Here is a 19,593-nt window from a genome sequence, read left to right on the forward strand (position 1 = left end):
AAGTACAAGTACTTGGTATATAGTCCAAGTACTAGAGTAAACTAAAACTCTAAAATAAGCTAAATCCTTGTCTATCCTATACCACCATATCATTGTATATATCTCTACAAATCCCCCCTCAATGATATGGCTGAAATGGTCTGGAATGATCTCAAGCACCTATGTACCTAAAGTACCATGGTTGCACAAATTCATCCACATGTGGATATAGCAACCTATGAGACTACAAAAGAAAACAATGTCATTTTACAACCCCCCTTGACATTGTTTAAATGTCTTATATCCCCAAGCCGTGTAGATGTTGTCTAAAGAGAGGCACTGACAGGATTTTAGTGAATATATCTACCACATTGTCCTCAGTGGAACAATATGTGAGATCAACGAAGCCATATGTGATACAATCCCACACATAATGATAGTGATTTTCTATGTGCTTCATGCGAGCATGAAATACAAGATTGTTTCCAATAGCAATGCAACTCTGGCTGTCACAAAAGATCAAAGTTGCGTCACCATCCTGAGCATGATGCAAGTCATGAAGAAGTTTCCTTAACCACATACATTCTATATAGTGGATAAATTTGTAGCTTTGTATTCTGCTTCACTGGAGGAGAGAGACACGTGGTCTTGCTTCCTAAGCCATGAGATGCATGCTCAGCCCAATGAGAAGGAATAGTTGGAAGTGGACCTGTGATCATCGATGTCCCCTAACCAATCTGAGTTGGTGAAGCCACTTAGAGAAATGTCACCATTTGAAGCATAATGCAGCCCATAGGAAAGTGTACCATGTACATATCTGAGAACCCTCTTCGCTACTACATTCCAATGCATGATTGTGGAACCACTACAAGGCATAGGCCCTTTTTTGATGAAAATACCGATGCTTTTTAGATTAATTTTTTTTTTCACGGGCACAAACGTCGCTATAAAAGTTGCTAAAAGCATCGAAAAAGAACCGTCGCTATAAAGCATTGCTATATAGCGACGATGATAAACGTCGCTATATAGCAACACTATTAATCGTCGCTATATAGCAACACTGGTAAACGTCGCTATATAGCGACGATTAACAGAACAAAAAAAAAGGATTAGTGGGCTAAACAGGACTAATCCTTTTTTTTTTTTGGTAATTACAAAACAAAGTTTTTTTATAACAAAATTTCCCTTGCAAAAAGGGTGATACAAAATCGCTCAAATGAAATGATCGAGCAACAAAAGCATATACATGTCGAACATATACAACATTGTTTGTTACAAAATTACCCTTTTGAAAGGGCGATACAAAATTGCTCAAATGAGCGGATATACAAAATGACATACAGGGCGAAGAAAATGCAAACTGCTACTACCACTACTACTACTACTGCTCATCTGAATCCGAATCGTCCTCATCTTGTTGGCCTGTTCCTTGGTCCTTGTGAGCTGTGCCTTCTCCCTGATCCTCGTCACATGCATCTGATCCCTAGCCATGGTGATCGCTCGCCTCCGATGATGGGACGCTTGAGCTTTGACCCTAAAAGTGAACCATATAAATCGAAAATTAGATTGGAACTTAAAGAATAAAACAATTTAAAAAGTGAGATTACAAGTAGGAGTAGACTTATACCATGCGAGCAGCCACCTCAGCCCAATCGACCATCGATCCCATTGTCTCTTGCTCAATAAACCACAGCTTTGTTCCTATATGAAATGCACGTCATGTCTCTGCATCTGTAGGAAGACAACCCATCGCAGCTTGCTGTGGATCCAATTTACGAGAGTTAGAGTTAGCTAAAGTGCATGTAATATGTAGTAAAACAAATAGAATAATACATTAAATGAGAAGGAGTAGACTTACCATGGTTGCCTTGAACGCTAACCGTCCACCTGCACCAAAGTGCGAAGTACCTATGATGTCCAGCTGTCTCTTCGTAGCCCTCCTCTGACCCTCGAACAATTTGGGATTATCCCTATTCTGCTTCTTGAAGAACTTCCAATCAGCTTTGTCTGCCCAGCTGGGTTTAGCCAACCCCTTTGTGATGGAAGTACGCAAGGTTGATCTACGATGCTTCAAGACCAAACCCATGCACTTTCGCATATAATCCTCATTAAACTCCCAATTTGGCGGGTTAGGGTATTTTTGTTTTAATTCATCGATGATCGCCTGCTTCTTTTGGTCATCTTGATACCGCCAATTGGTAGCAATGTCACTCTTGAAGTGATGGCTCATCAACCGCCTCATGGTGGCCATCACTGCTTTGCCATTTCTATCTTCTATTATCTCTCCAGCAGCTGTGATTTGATAGGAGAGATCCCCTGATGAGTAAGGAGGACTGATGGTAGCAGAGTCAGAAGGAGTGGAAGCTGTGCGAGCACTTTCGAAGCGAGGAGTAGCAGTGGGAGTAGGAGAGGGCAAGGGACCTGACTGATACTGTGTCTCCGGACCTAGTGGAGACCTATAGGAATGTGAGTGTGTTGACTCATCTACATCTCCTGAGTCAGCACAACATAAGCTACCCTTCCTACTCTTCCTTCCCTTACGAGAAGCATGCACAGGTGATGATCCCTCGGTCGAAGGGGCACAAGGGGATGGCTGGATAGTACGTCTAGCTGTTAGTGTAGGGGAGGGAATTGCTGAGGTCCTCTAAGATAGCAGAGAGAAGAATCTTGCTACCTCTTCATCGCTCATCTGTGCTACAAACTCATTGGGACTCCTGACAAAGCCATGCACGGCTAGCAAAGGAGTTTTCTGAGGGGTAGTCGCAGTGCTACGTGGAAGAGGAGTCATACCAGGGGTAGTCATAGTGCTAGGTTTGAGAGGAGTTAGACCAGGGGTAGTCCTCGGGGTAGTCGTCTGAGAGGAATCAAAGTCCTCTGGAGCATATAGATCGTGAGCTCTCCTCCTGTGAGGCTATCTGTACTCGTCGGATGAGCGACGTGATCCCATGTCTAACATAGACACAAACACGAAAACAAAAAATAAAAAAACAAACATAAGCATAGGCATAGGCAAAGAGGGAGAGAAGAGGAAGAAAAGGAAGAGGAAGAGGAAGAAGAGGAAGAGAAATCTGAAGAAGAGGGAGAGAAGAGGGAAAAGAGAAAGTGGAGGAGGGAGAGAAGAGGAAGAAGAGAGAAAGAAGAGAGAAAGAAGAGGAAGAAGAAAAGAGGGAAAAGAGGAGAAGAGGAGGGAAAAGAGGAGCATATGTCTACTTCTCTTATGCTCATGCTTAAGCATAAGCATGAGCATATGTCTTCTTATCTTATGCTCATGCTTATGCTTATGCATGAGCATAAGAACATGAGCATGAAAGAGGGAAAGGAGAGGGAAAAAGAGGGGGAAAAGAGGAGAAGAGAGAAGAAGAGGGAAAGGAGAAAGAGGAAAAAAAGAGAGAAGAGGGAAAAAGAGAGAAGAAGAGGAAAAGGAAAGAGGAAAGAGAGATTGGAAAAGAGGAAAGAGGGAAAGAGAGAAGAAGAGGGAAAGGAGAAAGAGGAAAAGAGAGATTGGAAAAGAGGAAAGAGGGAAAGAGAGAAGAAGAGGGAAAGGAGAAAGAGGAAAAAAAGAGAGAAGAAGAGGGAAAAAGACAGAAGAAGAGGAGAAGGAAAGAGGCAAAAAGAGACATATGCTCATGCTTATGCATGAGCATATGTCTACTTCTCTTATGCTCATGCATAAGCATAAGCATGAGCATATATCTCCTTCTCTTATGCTCATGCTTATGCTTATGCATTGTTCATAGTCTTATGCATAAGCATAAGCATAAGCATAAGAGACGGAGACATATGCTCATGCTTATGCTTATGCATGAGCATAAGAACATGAGCATGAAAGAGGGAAAAGAGGGGGAAAAGAGGAGAAGAGAGAAGAAGAGGGAAAGGAAGGAGAGATTGGAAAAGAGGAAAGAGGGAGAGAAAGAGAGAAGAAGAGGGAAAGAGAAAAGAGGAAAAAAGAGACATATGCTCATGCTTCTGAATGAGCATACGTCTACTTCTCTTATGCTCATGATAAGCATAAGCATGAGCATATATCTCCATCTCTTATGCTCATGCTTATGCTTATGCATAAGAGGAGCCTTATGCATAAGCATAAGCATAAGCATAAGAGATGGAGACATATGCTCATGTTTATGCTTATGCATGAGCATAAGAACATGAGCATGAAAGAGGGAAAAGAGGGGGAAAAGAGGAGAAGAGAGAAGAAGAGGGAAAGGAAGGAGAGATTGGAAAAGAGGAAAGAGGGAGAGAAAGAGAGAAGAAGAGGGAAAGAGAAAAGAGGAAAAAAGATGGCATATGCTGATGCTTATGCATGAGCATATGTCTACTTCTCTTATGCTCATGATAAGCATAAGCATGAGCATATGTCTCCTTCTCTTATGCTCATGCTTATGCTTATGCATGAGCATAAGAGAAGGGGGAAAGAGAGAAGAAGAGGGAAAGGAAAGAGGGAAAAGAGGGAGAAAAGAGGAGAAGAGAGAAGAAGAGGGAAAGGAAGGAGAGATTGGAAAAGAGGAAAGAGGGAGAGAAAGAGAGAAGAAGAGGGAAAGAGAAAAGAGGAAAAAAGAGACATATGCTCATGCTTATGCATGAGCATATGTCTACTTCTCTTATGCTCATGCATAAGCATAAGCATGAGCATATGTCTCCTTCTCTTATGCTCATGCTTATGCTTAAGCATAAGCATAAGCATATGCTCATGCTTATGCTTATGCATGAGCATAAGAGAAGGGGGAAAGAGAGAAGAAGAGGGAAAGGAAAGAGGGAAAAGAGGGGGAAAAGAGAAGAGAGAAGAAGAGGGAAAGGAAGGATAGATTGGAAAAGAGGAAAGAGGGAGAGAAAGAGAGAAGAAGAGGGAAAGAGAAAAGAGGAAAAAAGAGACATATGCTCATGCATGAGCATATGTCTTCTTCTCTTATGCTCATGCATAAGCATAAGCATGAGCATATGTCTCCTTCTCTTATGCTCATGCTTATGCTTAAGCATAAGCATAAGCATATGCTCATGCTTATGCTTATGCATGAGCATAAGAGAAGGGGGAAAGAGAGAAGAAGAGGGAAATGAAAGAGGGAAAAGAGGGGGAAAAGAGGAGAAGAGAGAAGAAGAGGGAAAGGAAGGAGAGATTGGAAAAGAGGAAAGAGGGAGAGAAAGAGAGAAGAAGAGGGAAAGAGAAAAGAGGAAAAAAGAGACATATGCTCATGCTTATGCATGAGCATATGTCTACTTCTCTTATGCTCATGCATAAGCATAAGCATGAGCATATGTCTCCTTCTCTTATGCTCATGCTTATGCTCATGCTTATGTTTATGCATGAGCATAAGAGAAGGGGGAAAGAGAGAGGAAGAGGGAAAGGAAAGAGGGAAAAAGAGGGAAAGAAAGAGAGAAGAAGAGGAAAAGAAAAAAGGGAAAAAGAGGAGGAAAGAGATTGAAGGAGAGAAGAAGGAAAGGAGGGAAAGAAGAGGAGAGAAGAGGGAAATAAGAGGAAAGAAAGGGGAAGAGAGGGTTCCTACGTCCATTACTGTAGCTATTAGTGCTAGCTGCAGGCCAATGCAAATAACAAAAATAATAAATGGGAAAAAGAGGAAGCACTTACCTGAAATAGTACGTCCCGCTCGGTGTTATGGACTGGCTCTACAAAAGAGAGGAAACATACCATTTTTCAAATAAGATGTTAGAGAAAGGAGGAGATTACAAAAGTAACTTCTTGAAAGGAGATTGAGGAGACAAGGAGAAAGAGAAGGAAGAGAAATACAAAAAAGAGTTGAGTCTTCTTTCTTTCTTGAAATCTCATTTTTTGTTTCAATCCTTTGAAAACTGAAAACTAGTTTACAGGTTTAGCAATACAAGGAGAAGCACTCACAAAACTAAAGCTAACAAACAAATAACCTACATTGTTGAAACAAACTCACCTCTTGAAGAACTTCCTTTCAAGAAACCAAAGAGGGAAAAGGGTAGAGAGGGAGTACAAGAGCTAGGAGAAGGGTGAGGAGTAGAGAATAGAGAGGGAGGTTATCAGAAATAGGTGGGAGGTCATCGAAAATAGGTGGGAGGAGAGATTGCCTTGGTTACTTGAAAGATTAGAGAGATTGCTAAAGAAAGCACCGCGTGACGCGAGTTTCGGGTTTTAACCCACAGTGTTGCTATATAGCACGCTTTTTCGTCACTATATAGCGACGTTTTTAATTAAAAACGTCACTATATAGCGATGGAACAGAGCAAAAAGTCGCTATATAGTGACGCTTTAAGTCACTTTTTGTTTTAACTTGAAGAGAAGCTCATAGATGCTATTTTATAACTGTTAATATAATTTCTTGCAACTTATGTTGTGATTTTATAAGTGTAGATGGAAGGGACGACGTCCGATGATGCACCAATGCCCAGGAGCATGAAGTGGCTTACGGAGAGGTTATACTGTCATTGCACTCATTGCAAATCAGAAGTACGACATCAACGTGGTATTATCATGCGCCACTTGTAGATTTATGGGCAGGAGCCCGAACCAGTACCCACCGTTGGTGTTGCACGTGTTGATGGACCATCAGTAAGTCAAAGCTATTTAAGTTCACAATCTTATTAGATACCAGGAAATACAAGATCTTATATTTACACGAAATCTTAAAATAGGATGAGGAGGGTGACGAGGGTACGCATATACCTTCACACTTTGAGCAAGACTATAGTCTCCCGGATGATGATGAGGGTATGGTCGACATGATGGATTCCATTTTTAGGGGCACTACATCCCATGTACACGTGATGTCAGAGTCTGAGGTCAAAATGTGAGAGTTGCAATCAACACAATTGTACAAGGGTGCTAGGATGTCTAAACTACGTGCTTGTCTCTCAATCCTGAATCTGCAAGTAAAGTATGGGTGGTCGGATACAAGTGTCTCGGCCTTAATGAGGTTAGCTCTTGCATTAATTTGACTCATTATTAAGATATTGTTTGTTTTGAGAATCATCATGTTTGTTTTGAGAATCATCATTTGGATAGTGTATACCGAATCATCATTGTTATGTATGTTTGAATTGTCATAGGTTGCTCCAGAAGATGTTGCCTGCATCAAGAGATGAAGAGAAAAAGATGCTAACAACGGTGGGTATGGATTATGATACCATCCATGCTTGCTGTAATGATTGTATTCTCTTTTATCGTGAGCATGGAGATTTGGCTAGTTGTCCAAAGTGTGGGGAACAATGATATAGAGATGACTTGTAGGGTGAGCGGATACCGGTAAAGATCTTGAGACACTTTCCCATCATTGCAAGAATACAACACATGTTCCGATGCAAATCCATAGCAGAGTTGATGACATGGCATGCATCTCATCGGTCCACTGATGACACATTGAGGATTCCCGCAGATTGTGCAGCTTGGAAGCACATAGATAATCAGTGGCCGGACTTTGCGAGGGAGCCACGCAACTTACATCTTGGGCTCGCCATGGATGACGTGAATCCTTTCGGGTTATGCTCGACATCTTGGTCGACATGGCCCATAGTCGTGGTGAATTACAATATCCCATCATGGCTAACAATAAAAAAGGGACACCTCATGCTTGCACTACTTGTGTGAGGAAAGTACAAGGCAAAAAATATGGACATGTACATGGCACCTTTGATAGAGGAGTTACGATATTATGGAGAGGAGTGTAGGTCTTTGATATTTCCAAAGCTCGTAGACATACCAATGATATTTTGGTCAGGGATATCTTGATGTGGACCATGCATGACTACCCAGGATATGGAGAGTGCGCAGGTACATGGTTGTGTCTTTACATGTATAATGAGGGATTATGCTTTTATGACTCTCTTTCGCACGCATGTCTTATACTAACACATTCATGCACGTGTGCAGGACTTGTTATAAGTGGGTACCATGCTTACAAGTCCTGTTTGTGGACCGGCTTTGAAATCGCTTGCATGCTACTCCAAAAATATGAGGAAAAATGTTTATGGTCATGCTCGATACCTTCCACTCGACCATCTCGCACGTGGAGGTTAGCTTGATCCACCACCATCATATTTGAAGGCAAGTGACTGGATTCAAGCTTAGAGGGCGAATGGAGAGGAACCTCCTCCTGGTATGAAGAGGCTATCGATCTTTCACGAGCTTCCTTATTGGGGTCAGTTACAAATCAATCATCTCTTGGATCCCATGCATATCTTCAAGAATGTGGGTGCTACTATTTGGGCACACTTGGTTGGTTCCAAAGACTCGAGAGGAGTGCAAGAAGACTTGCGTGCTATGAATAGGATGTCTCGTTTGTGGCCCCAAGTACATGCTTTAGGAAAAGTTGTCCTCCTGAAAGCAAGGTGGATCCTCTCTACGAGGGAGGAGGCAGCGGTCAAGGTAGACATTGCCTCTTTTCAAACACCGACAAGGTACATGTGTTGCTTGAAAGGAGCATTTTCAAAGGACAATAAGCTTAGTGGGCTCAAGTCCCATGATTGGCACAAGGTCTTACAGGTATTCTAAGTAGAATTAGTATACCGATAATCGTGATGCGTTAGCATAATTATGATTATGTTATATTGTTGACATGACTTCTTTGTTGCTTTGATAGTTCATCCTCCCAATTACAATAAAAGGGTGCTTACAAGAAGATGTTAGAAATGCTATATTCAAGATCTGTGGTATTGTGAGGTATACTTACTATCAAATCGCATTGATTGCATTTTCTCCAATTTAAGCTGATTAATCTGTAGACTGATTATGAAAATATCTTACGTGGACATGTGAAATAGGTGGATATCTCAAAAAGAGATCTCCATATCGAGCATCGAGAAGGCTAGGGTGGAATCCATCGAAGCTGTATGCTTGGTTGAGAAGCACTTTTCCTTGAGCATTATCACAACTCAAGTCCACTTGCTTGTGCACATAGTTAATGAGGTGGCTATAGTAGGTACCGTTCATAGTCGATGGATGTTTTTTCTCGAGCAGTTTATGAAAAATTTAAAGGGATTTGTAAGACAAAGAGCAAGGCCAGAAGTAAGCATGGCAGAGGGATGGCTTGTGCAAGAGTCATTAGTATATATCACAGAGTTTTTTGAATCCATAGATCCCGATATGCCGCAAGCTTGGCATAACAAGGATGATGACCGCATCGTTGGCAAGGTTCCCTAAGGAAAAGGGATTGAAAGAAAGATGAGCGAAGAGCAAATGGAGAAATTGAATAAGTTTTGTATCCTCAATAGCCCTGAGATGCAGAAGTGGATTGAGAGATATGAAGTGGCCAAAGCAGAAAGAATAAATGCAAGGATGAGATTCAGAGTAATGTACAGGCGATCGCAACCATATACACAGGATCTAGCTCTTCTCCCTACTCACATATCACTTGATTGGCTACAACTAGCTCTATGTAAAGCCGAACGCGATGGAGAGACAATAAATGAGCACGAGCGAGAGTTATCATCTGGATGTATGGTGCATGTAAGTTTCTTACCTCTTGATGTAATTAAGTAATTATTTGTGGCAATATATGCTATAAAATAGATGCATCTTCATTGTTTTAATGATGCTCTTTTACAATACAAAAAGTACAGTGCATTTTGGTCATATGGACAACATTTTTGCATGGAATGCATTGATTCAAAGAGAGTCACGTATGATTGTGGAGTCATGGCTAACTTCGCACAAGATAGCCGAGCAAGTGCTTCGGATACCAATCTTCTCTCCTCACAATTGGATTATTGTGGAACCATATGCGACGTCTATGAAGTTGATTTCAGACGATTTAGTATTTTCATTCTTGATGTAAAATGGTTTAGAACTATTTACAACGGTCCCCATGCGACAGTGAGAAAAGATAGTAGTAGTTTCTTTGCAATAGACTCCACCAAACATTGGACCGATGAAAGTGATACTTTTGTTCTTGCCGAGCACTATGAGCAGGTGCATACTAATGATTTAATTAATCGAAGCTTTCATTTATTAAAGATCCATTGATACATGTACTTGAGCATAATTTCATATATATAATTGACGACATTTGGCACGCATCTTCAATATAGGTGGTTTTTCATCCGGATCGTTCTAATCCAAGATGGTGGTACGTGATCCAAGTTGCACCACAAAGTAAGCAAATTTTTGAAGATAGAGATGTGGATATGGAGATGCCACTACCAATGCCGGATCCAATTGATGAATTTAGCCTAAAGAATGGGTTTGAGAAACCAGAATTTTGAGGATTTATGGAAGATAGTGCTAGTGCAAATTGGTTTACTGTCAGGACTATTTACAATGGAAATCCTAGAAACAAAATGGAAGGCAAGGAGAGAACCTATGTGTTTCATTAGGAAATGAGCATGGTTGAACATACTAGAAGATGCATCAAATAATTGTTCCAAGAAGAACACAAATCTTTGTGTAGAAGCTGGAGAAATGCAACCACGAAGGCTAGTGCAACATAATGAAAAAACAGGATTATAATGTTTTGGTCTCTAGCACATGTAAAGGGTGGGGAGCTGCTTGGTCCCCAACAATGGATGGCATTTTGGGACATTTGTGTCAATCAATGGGGGGGTGTGTTCATGTCACAACAAGTCAATGATGGCTTTGTTCCCATAGTTAATGTATTTGAGAATAAGCATTCAAGAATTAGAGCAAGTCATGGGTTAGGAAAATATGTTTCTCTATATGAAGCATGCATTACGGATCTCGCAATGAGTGCCCTACAATGTGCCCATTATCATGCGCTTATATTAGGTAAGAACTTGGGAATTGGACCGTATGTGAATGTAATGAGGCAATGCATATTAGAAGGTGGCTCTAGTAAATCACAGAGAAATAACTTGTGGATTTGATAGAGGCCATTTGTGTAGGGTAACTTAAGTTCTCCTGATATGAGGAGACCAATGTCTGTACCCTTGACAGTACATAGAAAGAGGAGTTTGCGATTACCAATTGAGGAAAGTAAGCTTGATAATCATCGACGAGAGTACATATTAGTCACAATGAACATAGTCTTGGTCAAAAGATAAAGTCTTACATTGGGACCCATTCAAGTCAACCAATAAGAAGCAACTATAAAGAGGAGGATGTGCATGATGCCATCTAGGCAGTACAAAGAACTAAACCACATAGTATAGTCACATGCTTTGGGTACTTGGCAGATGCAAATAGGAGCTGTGGAGCATTGATTGATCCACTTGGTAGAGAGGTTGCACAACAGGTTCTTGCACCCTGCTTCATGGGCAGACTGGAGCTGTTCGTCTGGTTTTGCAATACCATGGTTACCCACACATGAAGTGTGGATCATTCTGTTCAAGGTGTGCCTGGTAATTCTCGAGGATTGTGGAAGATTGCATGAGGCACCTCTCTAACTATGGAGGAGAGAGATCATTTGGTGAAAGTAGGGTTGACCTTGGATGATGTTTTTGAGGATACTAAGGTAGTGCAATTAGTCATGCGCACTCTCCCCATCATGATGGAAACATTGTAAGATAAAGATCAAAATTGAGTAAGGATTTCAAAGAGAGGATAGAGAAGGCAATAAAGGAGAATGGTGAGGTTGTGAAGGAGGATATTATAATACCTAATGAGGTGCATGTGTTTCATGTAGGAACTACATGTTCAGTGTCTAAAGGCCTCACCTACTCTGTCACTCTAGCACAGTTTCTGCACTACACATGTCTTGACTTTACACAACGTGATGCAAAGAAGAGTGCATACATGCCTTGTAAGCAATATTTTGTATTCATTTCCATTCTTGGATTGAGTGCAATAGTCCATCAATTCATGCATCAAGATGTTCTCACAAAAGTGGAACTTTTCCAGGCCTTGAGTGCTGGAAGAAACCTTGCATAGTAGATGGAAATACTTCCAAATAGATGAATATATTCACGGTTTTGGTTTGCCATAAAATATCATGTGGTGATACTTTTGTCCCTTTGATGGAAAGTTACATAAGTTCTGGATCCTTTTTGGCTATTCTTTATATTGTATAGTATTGTGTTGGAGGGTGGATTGCTTTGATAATTCCCTCAAGCATGGAGTGCATATGTATTCACTACTTTGTCTTAAGTTTGGAAACATTAAGAGATCCTCTCTATCTCTTTTGAGATTTGCATGTTGATGTCATGGTTTTGGAAAACTAGATATTTAAGTTGGGGTCTTGCCGCTACTTTTTTTGGGTCTGCTCGCTTTCCACCGCTTGCTTTTTGGTAATCCTTGGGAGAGGGAAATCGCCCCCCCCATCCAATTCCTCTCTCTCTCTCTCTCTCTCTCTCTCTCTCTCTCTCTCTCTCTCTCTTTCTCTGTCTCTCTCTCTCCCCCACCTATTGGGTATGCAACAGCTTGGGGAAGGGGGAGTGGGGGGGGCAATACACCCTCCTCCCCCCACTCCTCCTCCCCCCTTCCACAACCTCCCCATTCACCTCAGCCTCTAGTTCCCTGCAATTGTTGGCAACACAAGCAAAGTGTGTGAGAGAGAGAGAGAGAGAGAGAGAGAGAGAGAGAGAGAGAGAATGGAGGGGCAGAGGGGAAGGAAAGGGAGGGGGATGATGGATTATCTAGGAGGAGGAGAAGGTCGAGAGCAATAGAGGAGGAGGAAGATTTGAAAATTAGGAGTGAGAATGAGGAGGGAGTAGCAATTTTTTGGGAGGCAGAATAAAGTTAGGTCTAGGGTAGCTTTTTAGTTAGGATAAGTATAAGTAGCATAATGTCCAATCCCCCCTTCATTCTTCAATAGTCTTGTTCTCTCTTCACCCCACATTCTCTTCTGCAAATTGGCACAAAATGTTGCAACAGGTGCAATGTTCCAACCTATTGTGTATGCAAAAACTTCTAACTACTTAGTTTGTGATTTTAAAGGAACTCTCTCTCTCTCTCTCTCTCTCTCTCTCTCTCTCTCATCGGTGCATGCATGGCACTGACAATAGGAAGAGGTGAGGCAGTGGAGAAGGAGGTGAGGAGGGGAATTACCATACCCCTCAGGGGGTCACTAAAAAATATGTAAGATAGCACGTGCAATTAACGGAAGGGGTTTTATATTTTTATGGAGTTATAGAAAATATACATACATCATATTTTTTTGAATTCAAAAAGCCTACACACCATTAGGATTAATTTCTAATTTTCATTAGGTTATTCCTCCATATCAAGGAATCACATTTCGTTAGTTCTTCCATAACGATTTCTTCTTCCATATTAATATTCCATTTAAACTTCTAGATAAATTTCTTCTTCCATATTAATCTTCCATTTAAAAGTCTTCTAGATAATGCACTAGACACCATAAGGATTAATTTCTTCTTCCATATCAAGGAATCACATTGCCTCGAAGTTCTTCGAGGATAATTTCATCTTCCATATTAAAGGAATCACATTGGATCACTTATTAATTCAAACTTGAAAATTCACTCCCCCAGAATGTAAGAATCATTTATATTTACTTCTAGATAATGCACTAGACAACATTAGGACATATCACAATGGGAGCTATGATTGGATATGAGTCCACTTAGTATGAGTGAGGAGAGAGATTCGTAGATAATGCACACCATTAGGACACATCGTAATGGGAGCTATGATGGGATATGAGTCCACTTGCAGTATCAGTGAGTGGGGAGATTTGATATTGGGACCAAGATCGCAATAAAAATTGGAACCACCCATCTAAAGGTCATGGGATATTGCAAGGCGATTGCAATGCGATAGCTAGGGGAGAATATCACCCATCTAAAGTTCATGGCCGGATATTCTATGCTAGAAATAATTTGATAGCTAGGGGAGAACACTAGTGCTCATTATTTGTCATTTTTAGTTCCTTGAGGATTTAGATTCATATTCTATTTATTTCCTTCCATTTATCCTACTTGTCATTTATTTCCTATTCCATTTATCCTACTTTCATTTAATTCCTTAAGGATTTGCATTGGCATATTCCATTTATTTCCTTGGCATTTATCAGTTAAGGAACTTCCATAATCTCTTCCTTGGCAGTTATCTGTTAAGGATCTTCCATAATCTCATGGTTCCATAACCCCATAATTCGTTAAGGATATACATTCACCTTCCATTTATCCATGAAGGATCTTCCATAATCTCATGGTTCCATAACCCCATAATTCGTTAAGGATATACATTCACCTTCCATTTATCCATGAAGGATCTTCCATCCACTTTCCATTTAAATCCATTATCCAATAAGAAACTTCCATTTATCCATGAAGGATCTTCCATCCACTTGTCATTTAATTCCTTAAGGACCTTACATTCAATTCCTTAAGGATTTACATTCATATTCCATTTATTTCCTTCCATTTATCTTGTTAAGGATCTTACATTTAGTTAATGATTTACATTCATATTCTATTTATTTCCTTCCATTTATTTGTTAAGGATCTTCCATAACCCCACGAGATAACTTTCATTTAACATTCAGTGTCACCGTTGTCAAACTCTTCCATGTCAATGTCAATATTAAGGAAATTCAACTTCTATCTTCCATTTGCCTTCTATATTAAGGAAAATTTCCATATCTTCCATTTACCTTCCATGTCACCTTCCATATTAAGGAGATTATTCCATATCTTTCATAACTTCAAATAAAAATCATATTAAGAAAACTCTTCCATGTCATGTCAATATTAAGGAAATTCTTCTATCTTCCATTTACCTTCCATATTTTAAAGGAAAATTTTCCATATCTTCCATTCACGTGTCATGTCAATATTAAGGAAATTCTTCTATCTTCCATTTACCTTCCATATTTTAAAGGAAAATTTTCCATATCTTCCATTCACGTTCCATGTCACCTTCCATATATTAAGGAAATTATTCCATATCAAATAAAAATCATATTAAGAATTCTTCCTTCCGCATTATGGAAATCATTTTAAGAAAACTCTCTTCTATCTTCCATTTACCTTCCATATTAAGAAAAATTTTCCATATCTTCCATTTACGTGCCATGTCACCTTCCATATATTAAGGAAATTATTCCATATCAAATATCATATTAAGAATTCTTCCTTCCACATTAAGGAAATTATAAACAAAAATCATATTAAGAAAATTATTCCATATCCTTCATTTTACCTTAACATTAAGGAAATTCTTTCATATCTTCCATAACGTAATAAAAATCTAAACGTTCCATTTTACCTTCAAAATAAAAATGTAAACCTTTCAAGATCACTCAATATGTAGAAAGAAAAATGAAGTGAACAACTTTCGAGATCACTCAATGTGTAGAAAGAAGAATAAAGTGAACAAAAACCAAGAAAGTTCACCTTCCTCCATATTAAGGAAATTATTCCATATCTTCTACCACTTCAAATAAAAATCATATTTTCCATAACTTCATTAATTCCCTATTCCATATCTTCCATAACTTGAAATAAAAATCATATTTCCATAACTTACATAAAAATCTTCCATAAAAAATCGTATTAAGGAAATTCTTGATATCTTCCATTTTACCTTCTATACAATGAAATTCTTTCATATCTTCCATAAAGTCAAACAAAAAATCATATTTTCCACTTCAGTGAAAATAATAAGGAATTTTTTTGATATAGAGAGTTTGTTGTTTTTTAATTGAATGTCCCAATTTTAACTCTTCAAAAAGCTTTCAAGATGACTCATGTGTAGAAAGAAAAGTAGTGCAAAATCTCTCCACTTAAAATCATATAAATGAAAATCTCCACTTCAAATGAAAATTATAATATACGAGTTTGTTGTTTTTTAATTGAATGTCCCCATTTTAACTCTTCAAAAAGCTTTCAAATGAAAATCATATTAAAGAAATTTGAAAATCATATTAAGGAATTTCTTTGATAAAAGAGTTTGTTGTTTTTTAATTGAATGTCCCAATTTTCACTCTTCAAAAAAAGCTTTCAAGATGACTCAAATTTTAGAAAGAAGAGTAAAGTGAAATCTCTATGTGAAAAACACTAGTAAAGTGAACAAAAATCTCTCTTGTGAAAAAGACTATATGTTGCTCAGAATTGTCTACGTGAAAACCACTACAGGTTGCTTATACTTATCACTTGGAAAGCACTCTTGTTGGAAGTGTAAAAACTTGTTCAAAGCTTGTAAGATTTGGATAAACCATGTATTATTTTATGGACAAACGGCCACTGCATATTACGAAAGTGTCTTGAGAAAGGGTACTAAGAAAAGTATGGAGCTCTAAAGGCATGATATAGCGAATTTATGTATTTTGCGGAGCTTCCTTAATCAAAGACTAGCTACTATAGGAATTATTGTGTGCAAGAGAACTATTATCCTTGTGCATCGGGGTTATTCTCAGCTCCCTCTCCCAACAAGATGTTCTCCCACATCCTTTGCTCTTCATCTTGTTCTTGTGAGTCTCCATGCCCATTGAATCTTCCATATGGTTCCCTTCCTGGAAAGATCACTTCCTGGTCCTTCCTCTTGCTGCACATCGACACCTCCCTCAAGACCTTTTCATCCACGTTCAATGCTGCAGCCATCACTCGCAAAGGTATGCCCCTGTACATGGAGTTCCTTCCTGCCAGGAAGGAGGGAGAGGGCCTTCATGATGGGGATTCCATGGACAACCACCAAACCTCCAGATTAGAATGGAAATTGGAGCAAATCAGACGTAATACGCGAAAAACAATTTAGGGGGATGATGCAGTGCAGGTCAAAGAAAGAAGGGCTGGCTACATAGAACGTTTCGGAGTATTTTCTACCTGGGTGATTAGCTAGGGAAGAAAATTGAAAGGAATATCTGATGTACGACTCATGCGAGTGTAGCGAAAGACCAATGAGGCAGCGAGATCACCAGTGTCTACAATACATATTTTTGGAGATGATGGCCAGAGATCTAGATATCTGGAGAACACTACCTGTCGGATGTGAGGAGATTGACCCATTCCAGTCCGTCGTTGCCTGCAATCTTCACGGCGGGGAAAAACTGAGGAATGACCAGCACAGATCCCTCTCGCACGTCCTCGTCGTATACTGTTTCTCCGTCGTTGCTCGCAACTTGGATTCTCCCACTGCCTCTCGTTATGTAGAGGATCTGATGCGCATTGCGGACAAAGGATGGGGAGCATATTGCGTTCTGCGGGGCGCAGATCATAAGTACAATAGATCAAATGGTGATCAGTAGATACAGGACGCTGTCTTCACTGTTGAAACACCGTGCAAAGCCACTATATTATATTGCCGACGAAGAGAGGTTTCGAACGTTTATAAAATAGTTGATATCAAAGTTGTGGGCTTCCTTACATTCTCAAGGACGACTCTCATTGCGCTGAATCCAACGTTCTCAAGAACCGGCAATTTGTGCCTGTTTACAATCTTGAGCCAACCTCCATTTCTCACATACAAATCAGGATTCTGCTTTCGCATGCTGTACGTCAGCTCTTCGAAATAACGAGTGGGATCCCGACGCCTGAAGTGCTCCGCGGAATTGTCGTAATCGTAGTACTCCCGCTCCTCTCTGGGCTCTGGAAACTCAATCCTGCGCTCGACTCTCACAATTCCTACGTCGTTCTGACGTTCGAGGAGGGATCCTACGATACGTTCTTCGATTCCCCATGCCGCTGCAAGCATGTCTCTACTGAAACCGTGCAAAAGTGAGCCGAAACGCTCTTCCTGGCCTCCTGCAAGGGCGAATTGCTGCCAGAGGATGCCCAAGGTGTTAATCAAGACAACTTGAATTATTGCCAATTGGCGATTGCATATACTTCGTTCAACTTCAGAGCAATAGTGATTCAAAGTTAGCACACTCACGTGGTATCGCCCAGGATTTACTCCTTCCGATGTGTCGGAAGCGCACAAGACGCGGTGCCGTTCATTGCCATCGTTGTACCACCAATACACCACGCCCGCTGGCAAGGCAATCACGTCGCCTGGTTCCACTCTCCGTACGAACTTCCTGCGGAATTCTCCTTGGATTGGCATTGCAGCGCCCATCCAACCCCGTCCTGCCAAAGAATTAATCTAAGTTTTTCCTTAGCGCATCCGATGTACGAGTAAGAAATAACGCTGTCACAGATGATTTGTGAGAGAGGATATCAAGATTTTGCAAACCACCAAACTGATCTTCTGATCTGCGCAACCAAATGAAGGTAACCTGGCAAAATATATGTCGAAACATAGCAAATGTAACATTTTGAAGCTTCGCATTGACAGGATGAGCAGTGCGAAGACGACGAAGGGAGGTGAAGATTAATAAATGGACGATGAGTGAGTGACTTGTATTGACCATACCGTCTATCACGTAGGCGATCTTCTGAGCATCGGCATACTGGGGTAACAACAGACCATCTTGCTCTAGCTCAAGTTCTGCGATTCCTATATGGGTATTTTTGAGAGCCTCCACGTCTTCAGACCATAGTCTCAGAGAGCCACCTTCAGACCTTAGAATCTCGCGGGGCTCGTCGAAGCCCAAATAAAGCTCGCGACCCCGGCGGGCATGTCGGCCCCGATAGTTGTCTCCCGAGTGACCAAGATCATTAGTACTCGCGTCGCAGCCTGCAGCAGCTGGGTCGGCGTCATCGATAACTCTCGCCCAGCATCTGTTTGAGACAAGCAACGTCGACACCTGCAGGGCCGCGAGGAGAATGATGAGGAAGGCAACACTCCGCTGCATTGTAGAAGATTAAGACGCGATGGATCGAAACAGACGATATTGATGAGGAAAACCGGCCAAGAGGATGGATCAGAAGCAGATGGACTAGCGTGTACGTTACGAGGTGGGATTTATAGGCAGGCTGGGGATGAGAATAAGGAAATTACGTCCAAATGGAGGCCATGGAAGGAGCGGAAGAGCAACACGTCGAGAGCATGCATGGAGTGGAGGAGAAGATGATGGTGTTTTCTGATGACTACTCGAAACCGCAAATCACAGCTAAATTGAGAGATTGATAAATGGCAGATGGAAACTGGATAAATAGCAGATGGTAAGTGGGCTTATTGTAGAGTGTAGTGCATGCATGAAACCTACGCGAAACCGCAAACCACAACTAAACTGAGAGATGGATAAATGGCAGATGGGAGATGGAACAATGCCACATGGTAACTCGTGAGCTTGGTAGCTCTACGTACTTATCCTTCATGAGATGGAAGGTAAGGCCAACTTCTCGGAGATGGCCATCAATTGCACCATCGCTGTCTGGCAGAATGCTTGAGCCAGTCCAATGGATTTCAAACCAAGGCTTGTGTGTGTGTGTGTGTGTGTAAGATCTGTCTTCTAGGATGAATTATCACATAGGATGATCACCAGTTTCACGTATATTTGGAGATCAGTTATATAATCTACTAACATTTTATGTAATCCATGGATGTAGGCAAGGGCAGGCATATTCACGTCTATAACTATTTTCGTGACATTCATGGGAGGGTTAGATTTTCGTTGTTCATTGAAAATATGAAGGTGAGTGGTTCTTTCACTATCCAAACAATAATGTTTTAGAAGAGTTACATTGCAGCTACTCAAGCAGATAACGATCTTCAAGCTATGAAGTTTCATGATACATTTGGAGGCATTCTTAAATACAATTCCCGCAATCTCTGTGGCTTCACAGAGGCCATCATCATGGTATCACACAAGCATCTACATGCAATTTACATCTCAGAAATGGGTGCATGGAGGAAAACCCAACAACTTCATAAATGAGATCCCCACAGTTCCAATTAAT

The 19,593-nt window shown here is 40.6% G+C and overlaps 1 protein-coding gene across 1 annotated transcript; it reads right to left on the reverse strand.

Moving 5' to 3' along the window:
• Nucleotides 1-16,128: 16,128 nt before the first annotated feature.
• Nucleotides 16,129-18,545, reverse strand: LOC147900015 (cocosin 1-like). The gene is made up of 5 exons (XM_087376562.1): nt 18,164-18,545; nt 17,684-17,877; nt 17,177-17,569; nt 16,792-17,009; nt 16,129-16,474 (listed from the first exon to the last, which is right to left on the reverse strand). Exons 1-5 carry the CDS (start codon nt 18,543-18,545, stop codon nt 16,201-16,203), a joined length of 1,461 nt encoding a protein of 486 aa, XP_087232688.1. The 3' UTR covers nt 16,129-16,200.
• Nucleotides 18,546-19,593: the final 1,048 nt, after the last annotated feature.

This window comes from Dipteris shenzhenensis, chromosome 7 (genome assembly GCF_047967505.1).
Source record: "Dipteris shenzhenensis isolate YYH24624 ecotype China chromosome 7, Dip_SZ_1.0, whole genome shotgun sequence".
Lineage (NCBI taxonomy): Eukaryota > Viridiplantae > Streptophyta > Polypodiopsida > Gleicheniales > Dipteridaceae > Dipteris > Dipteris shenzhenensis.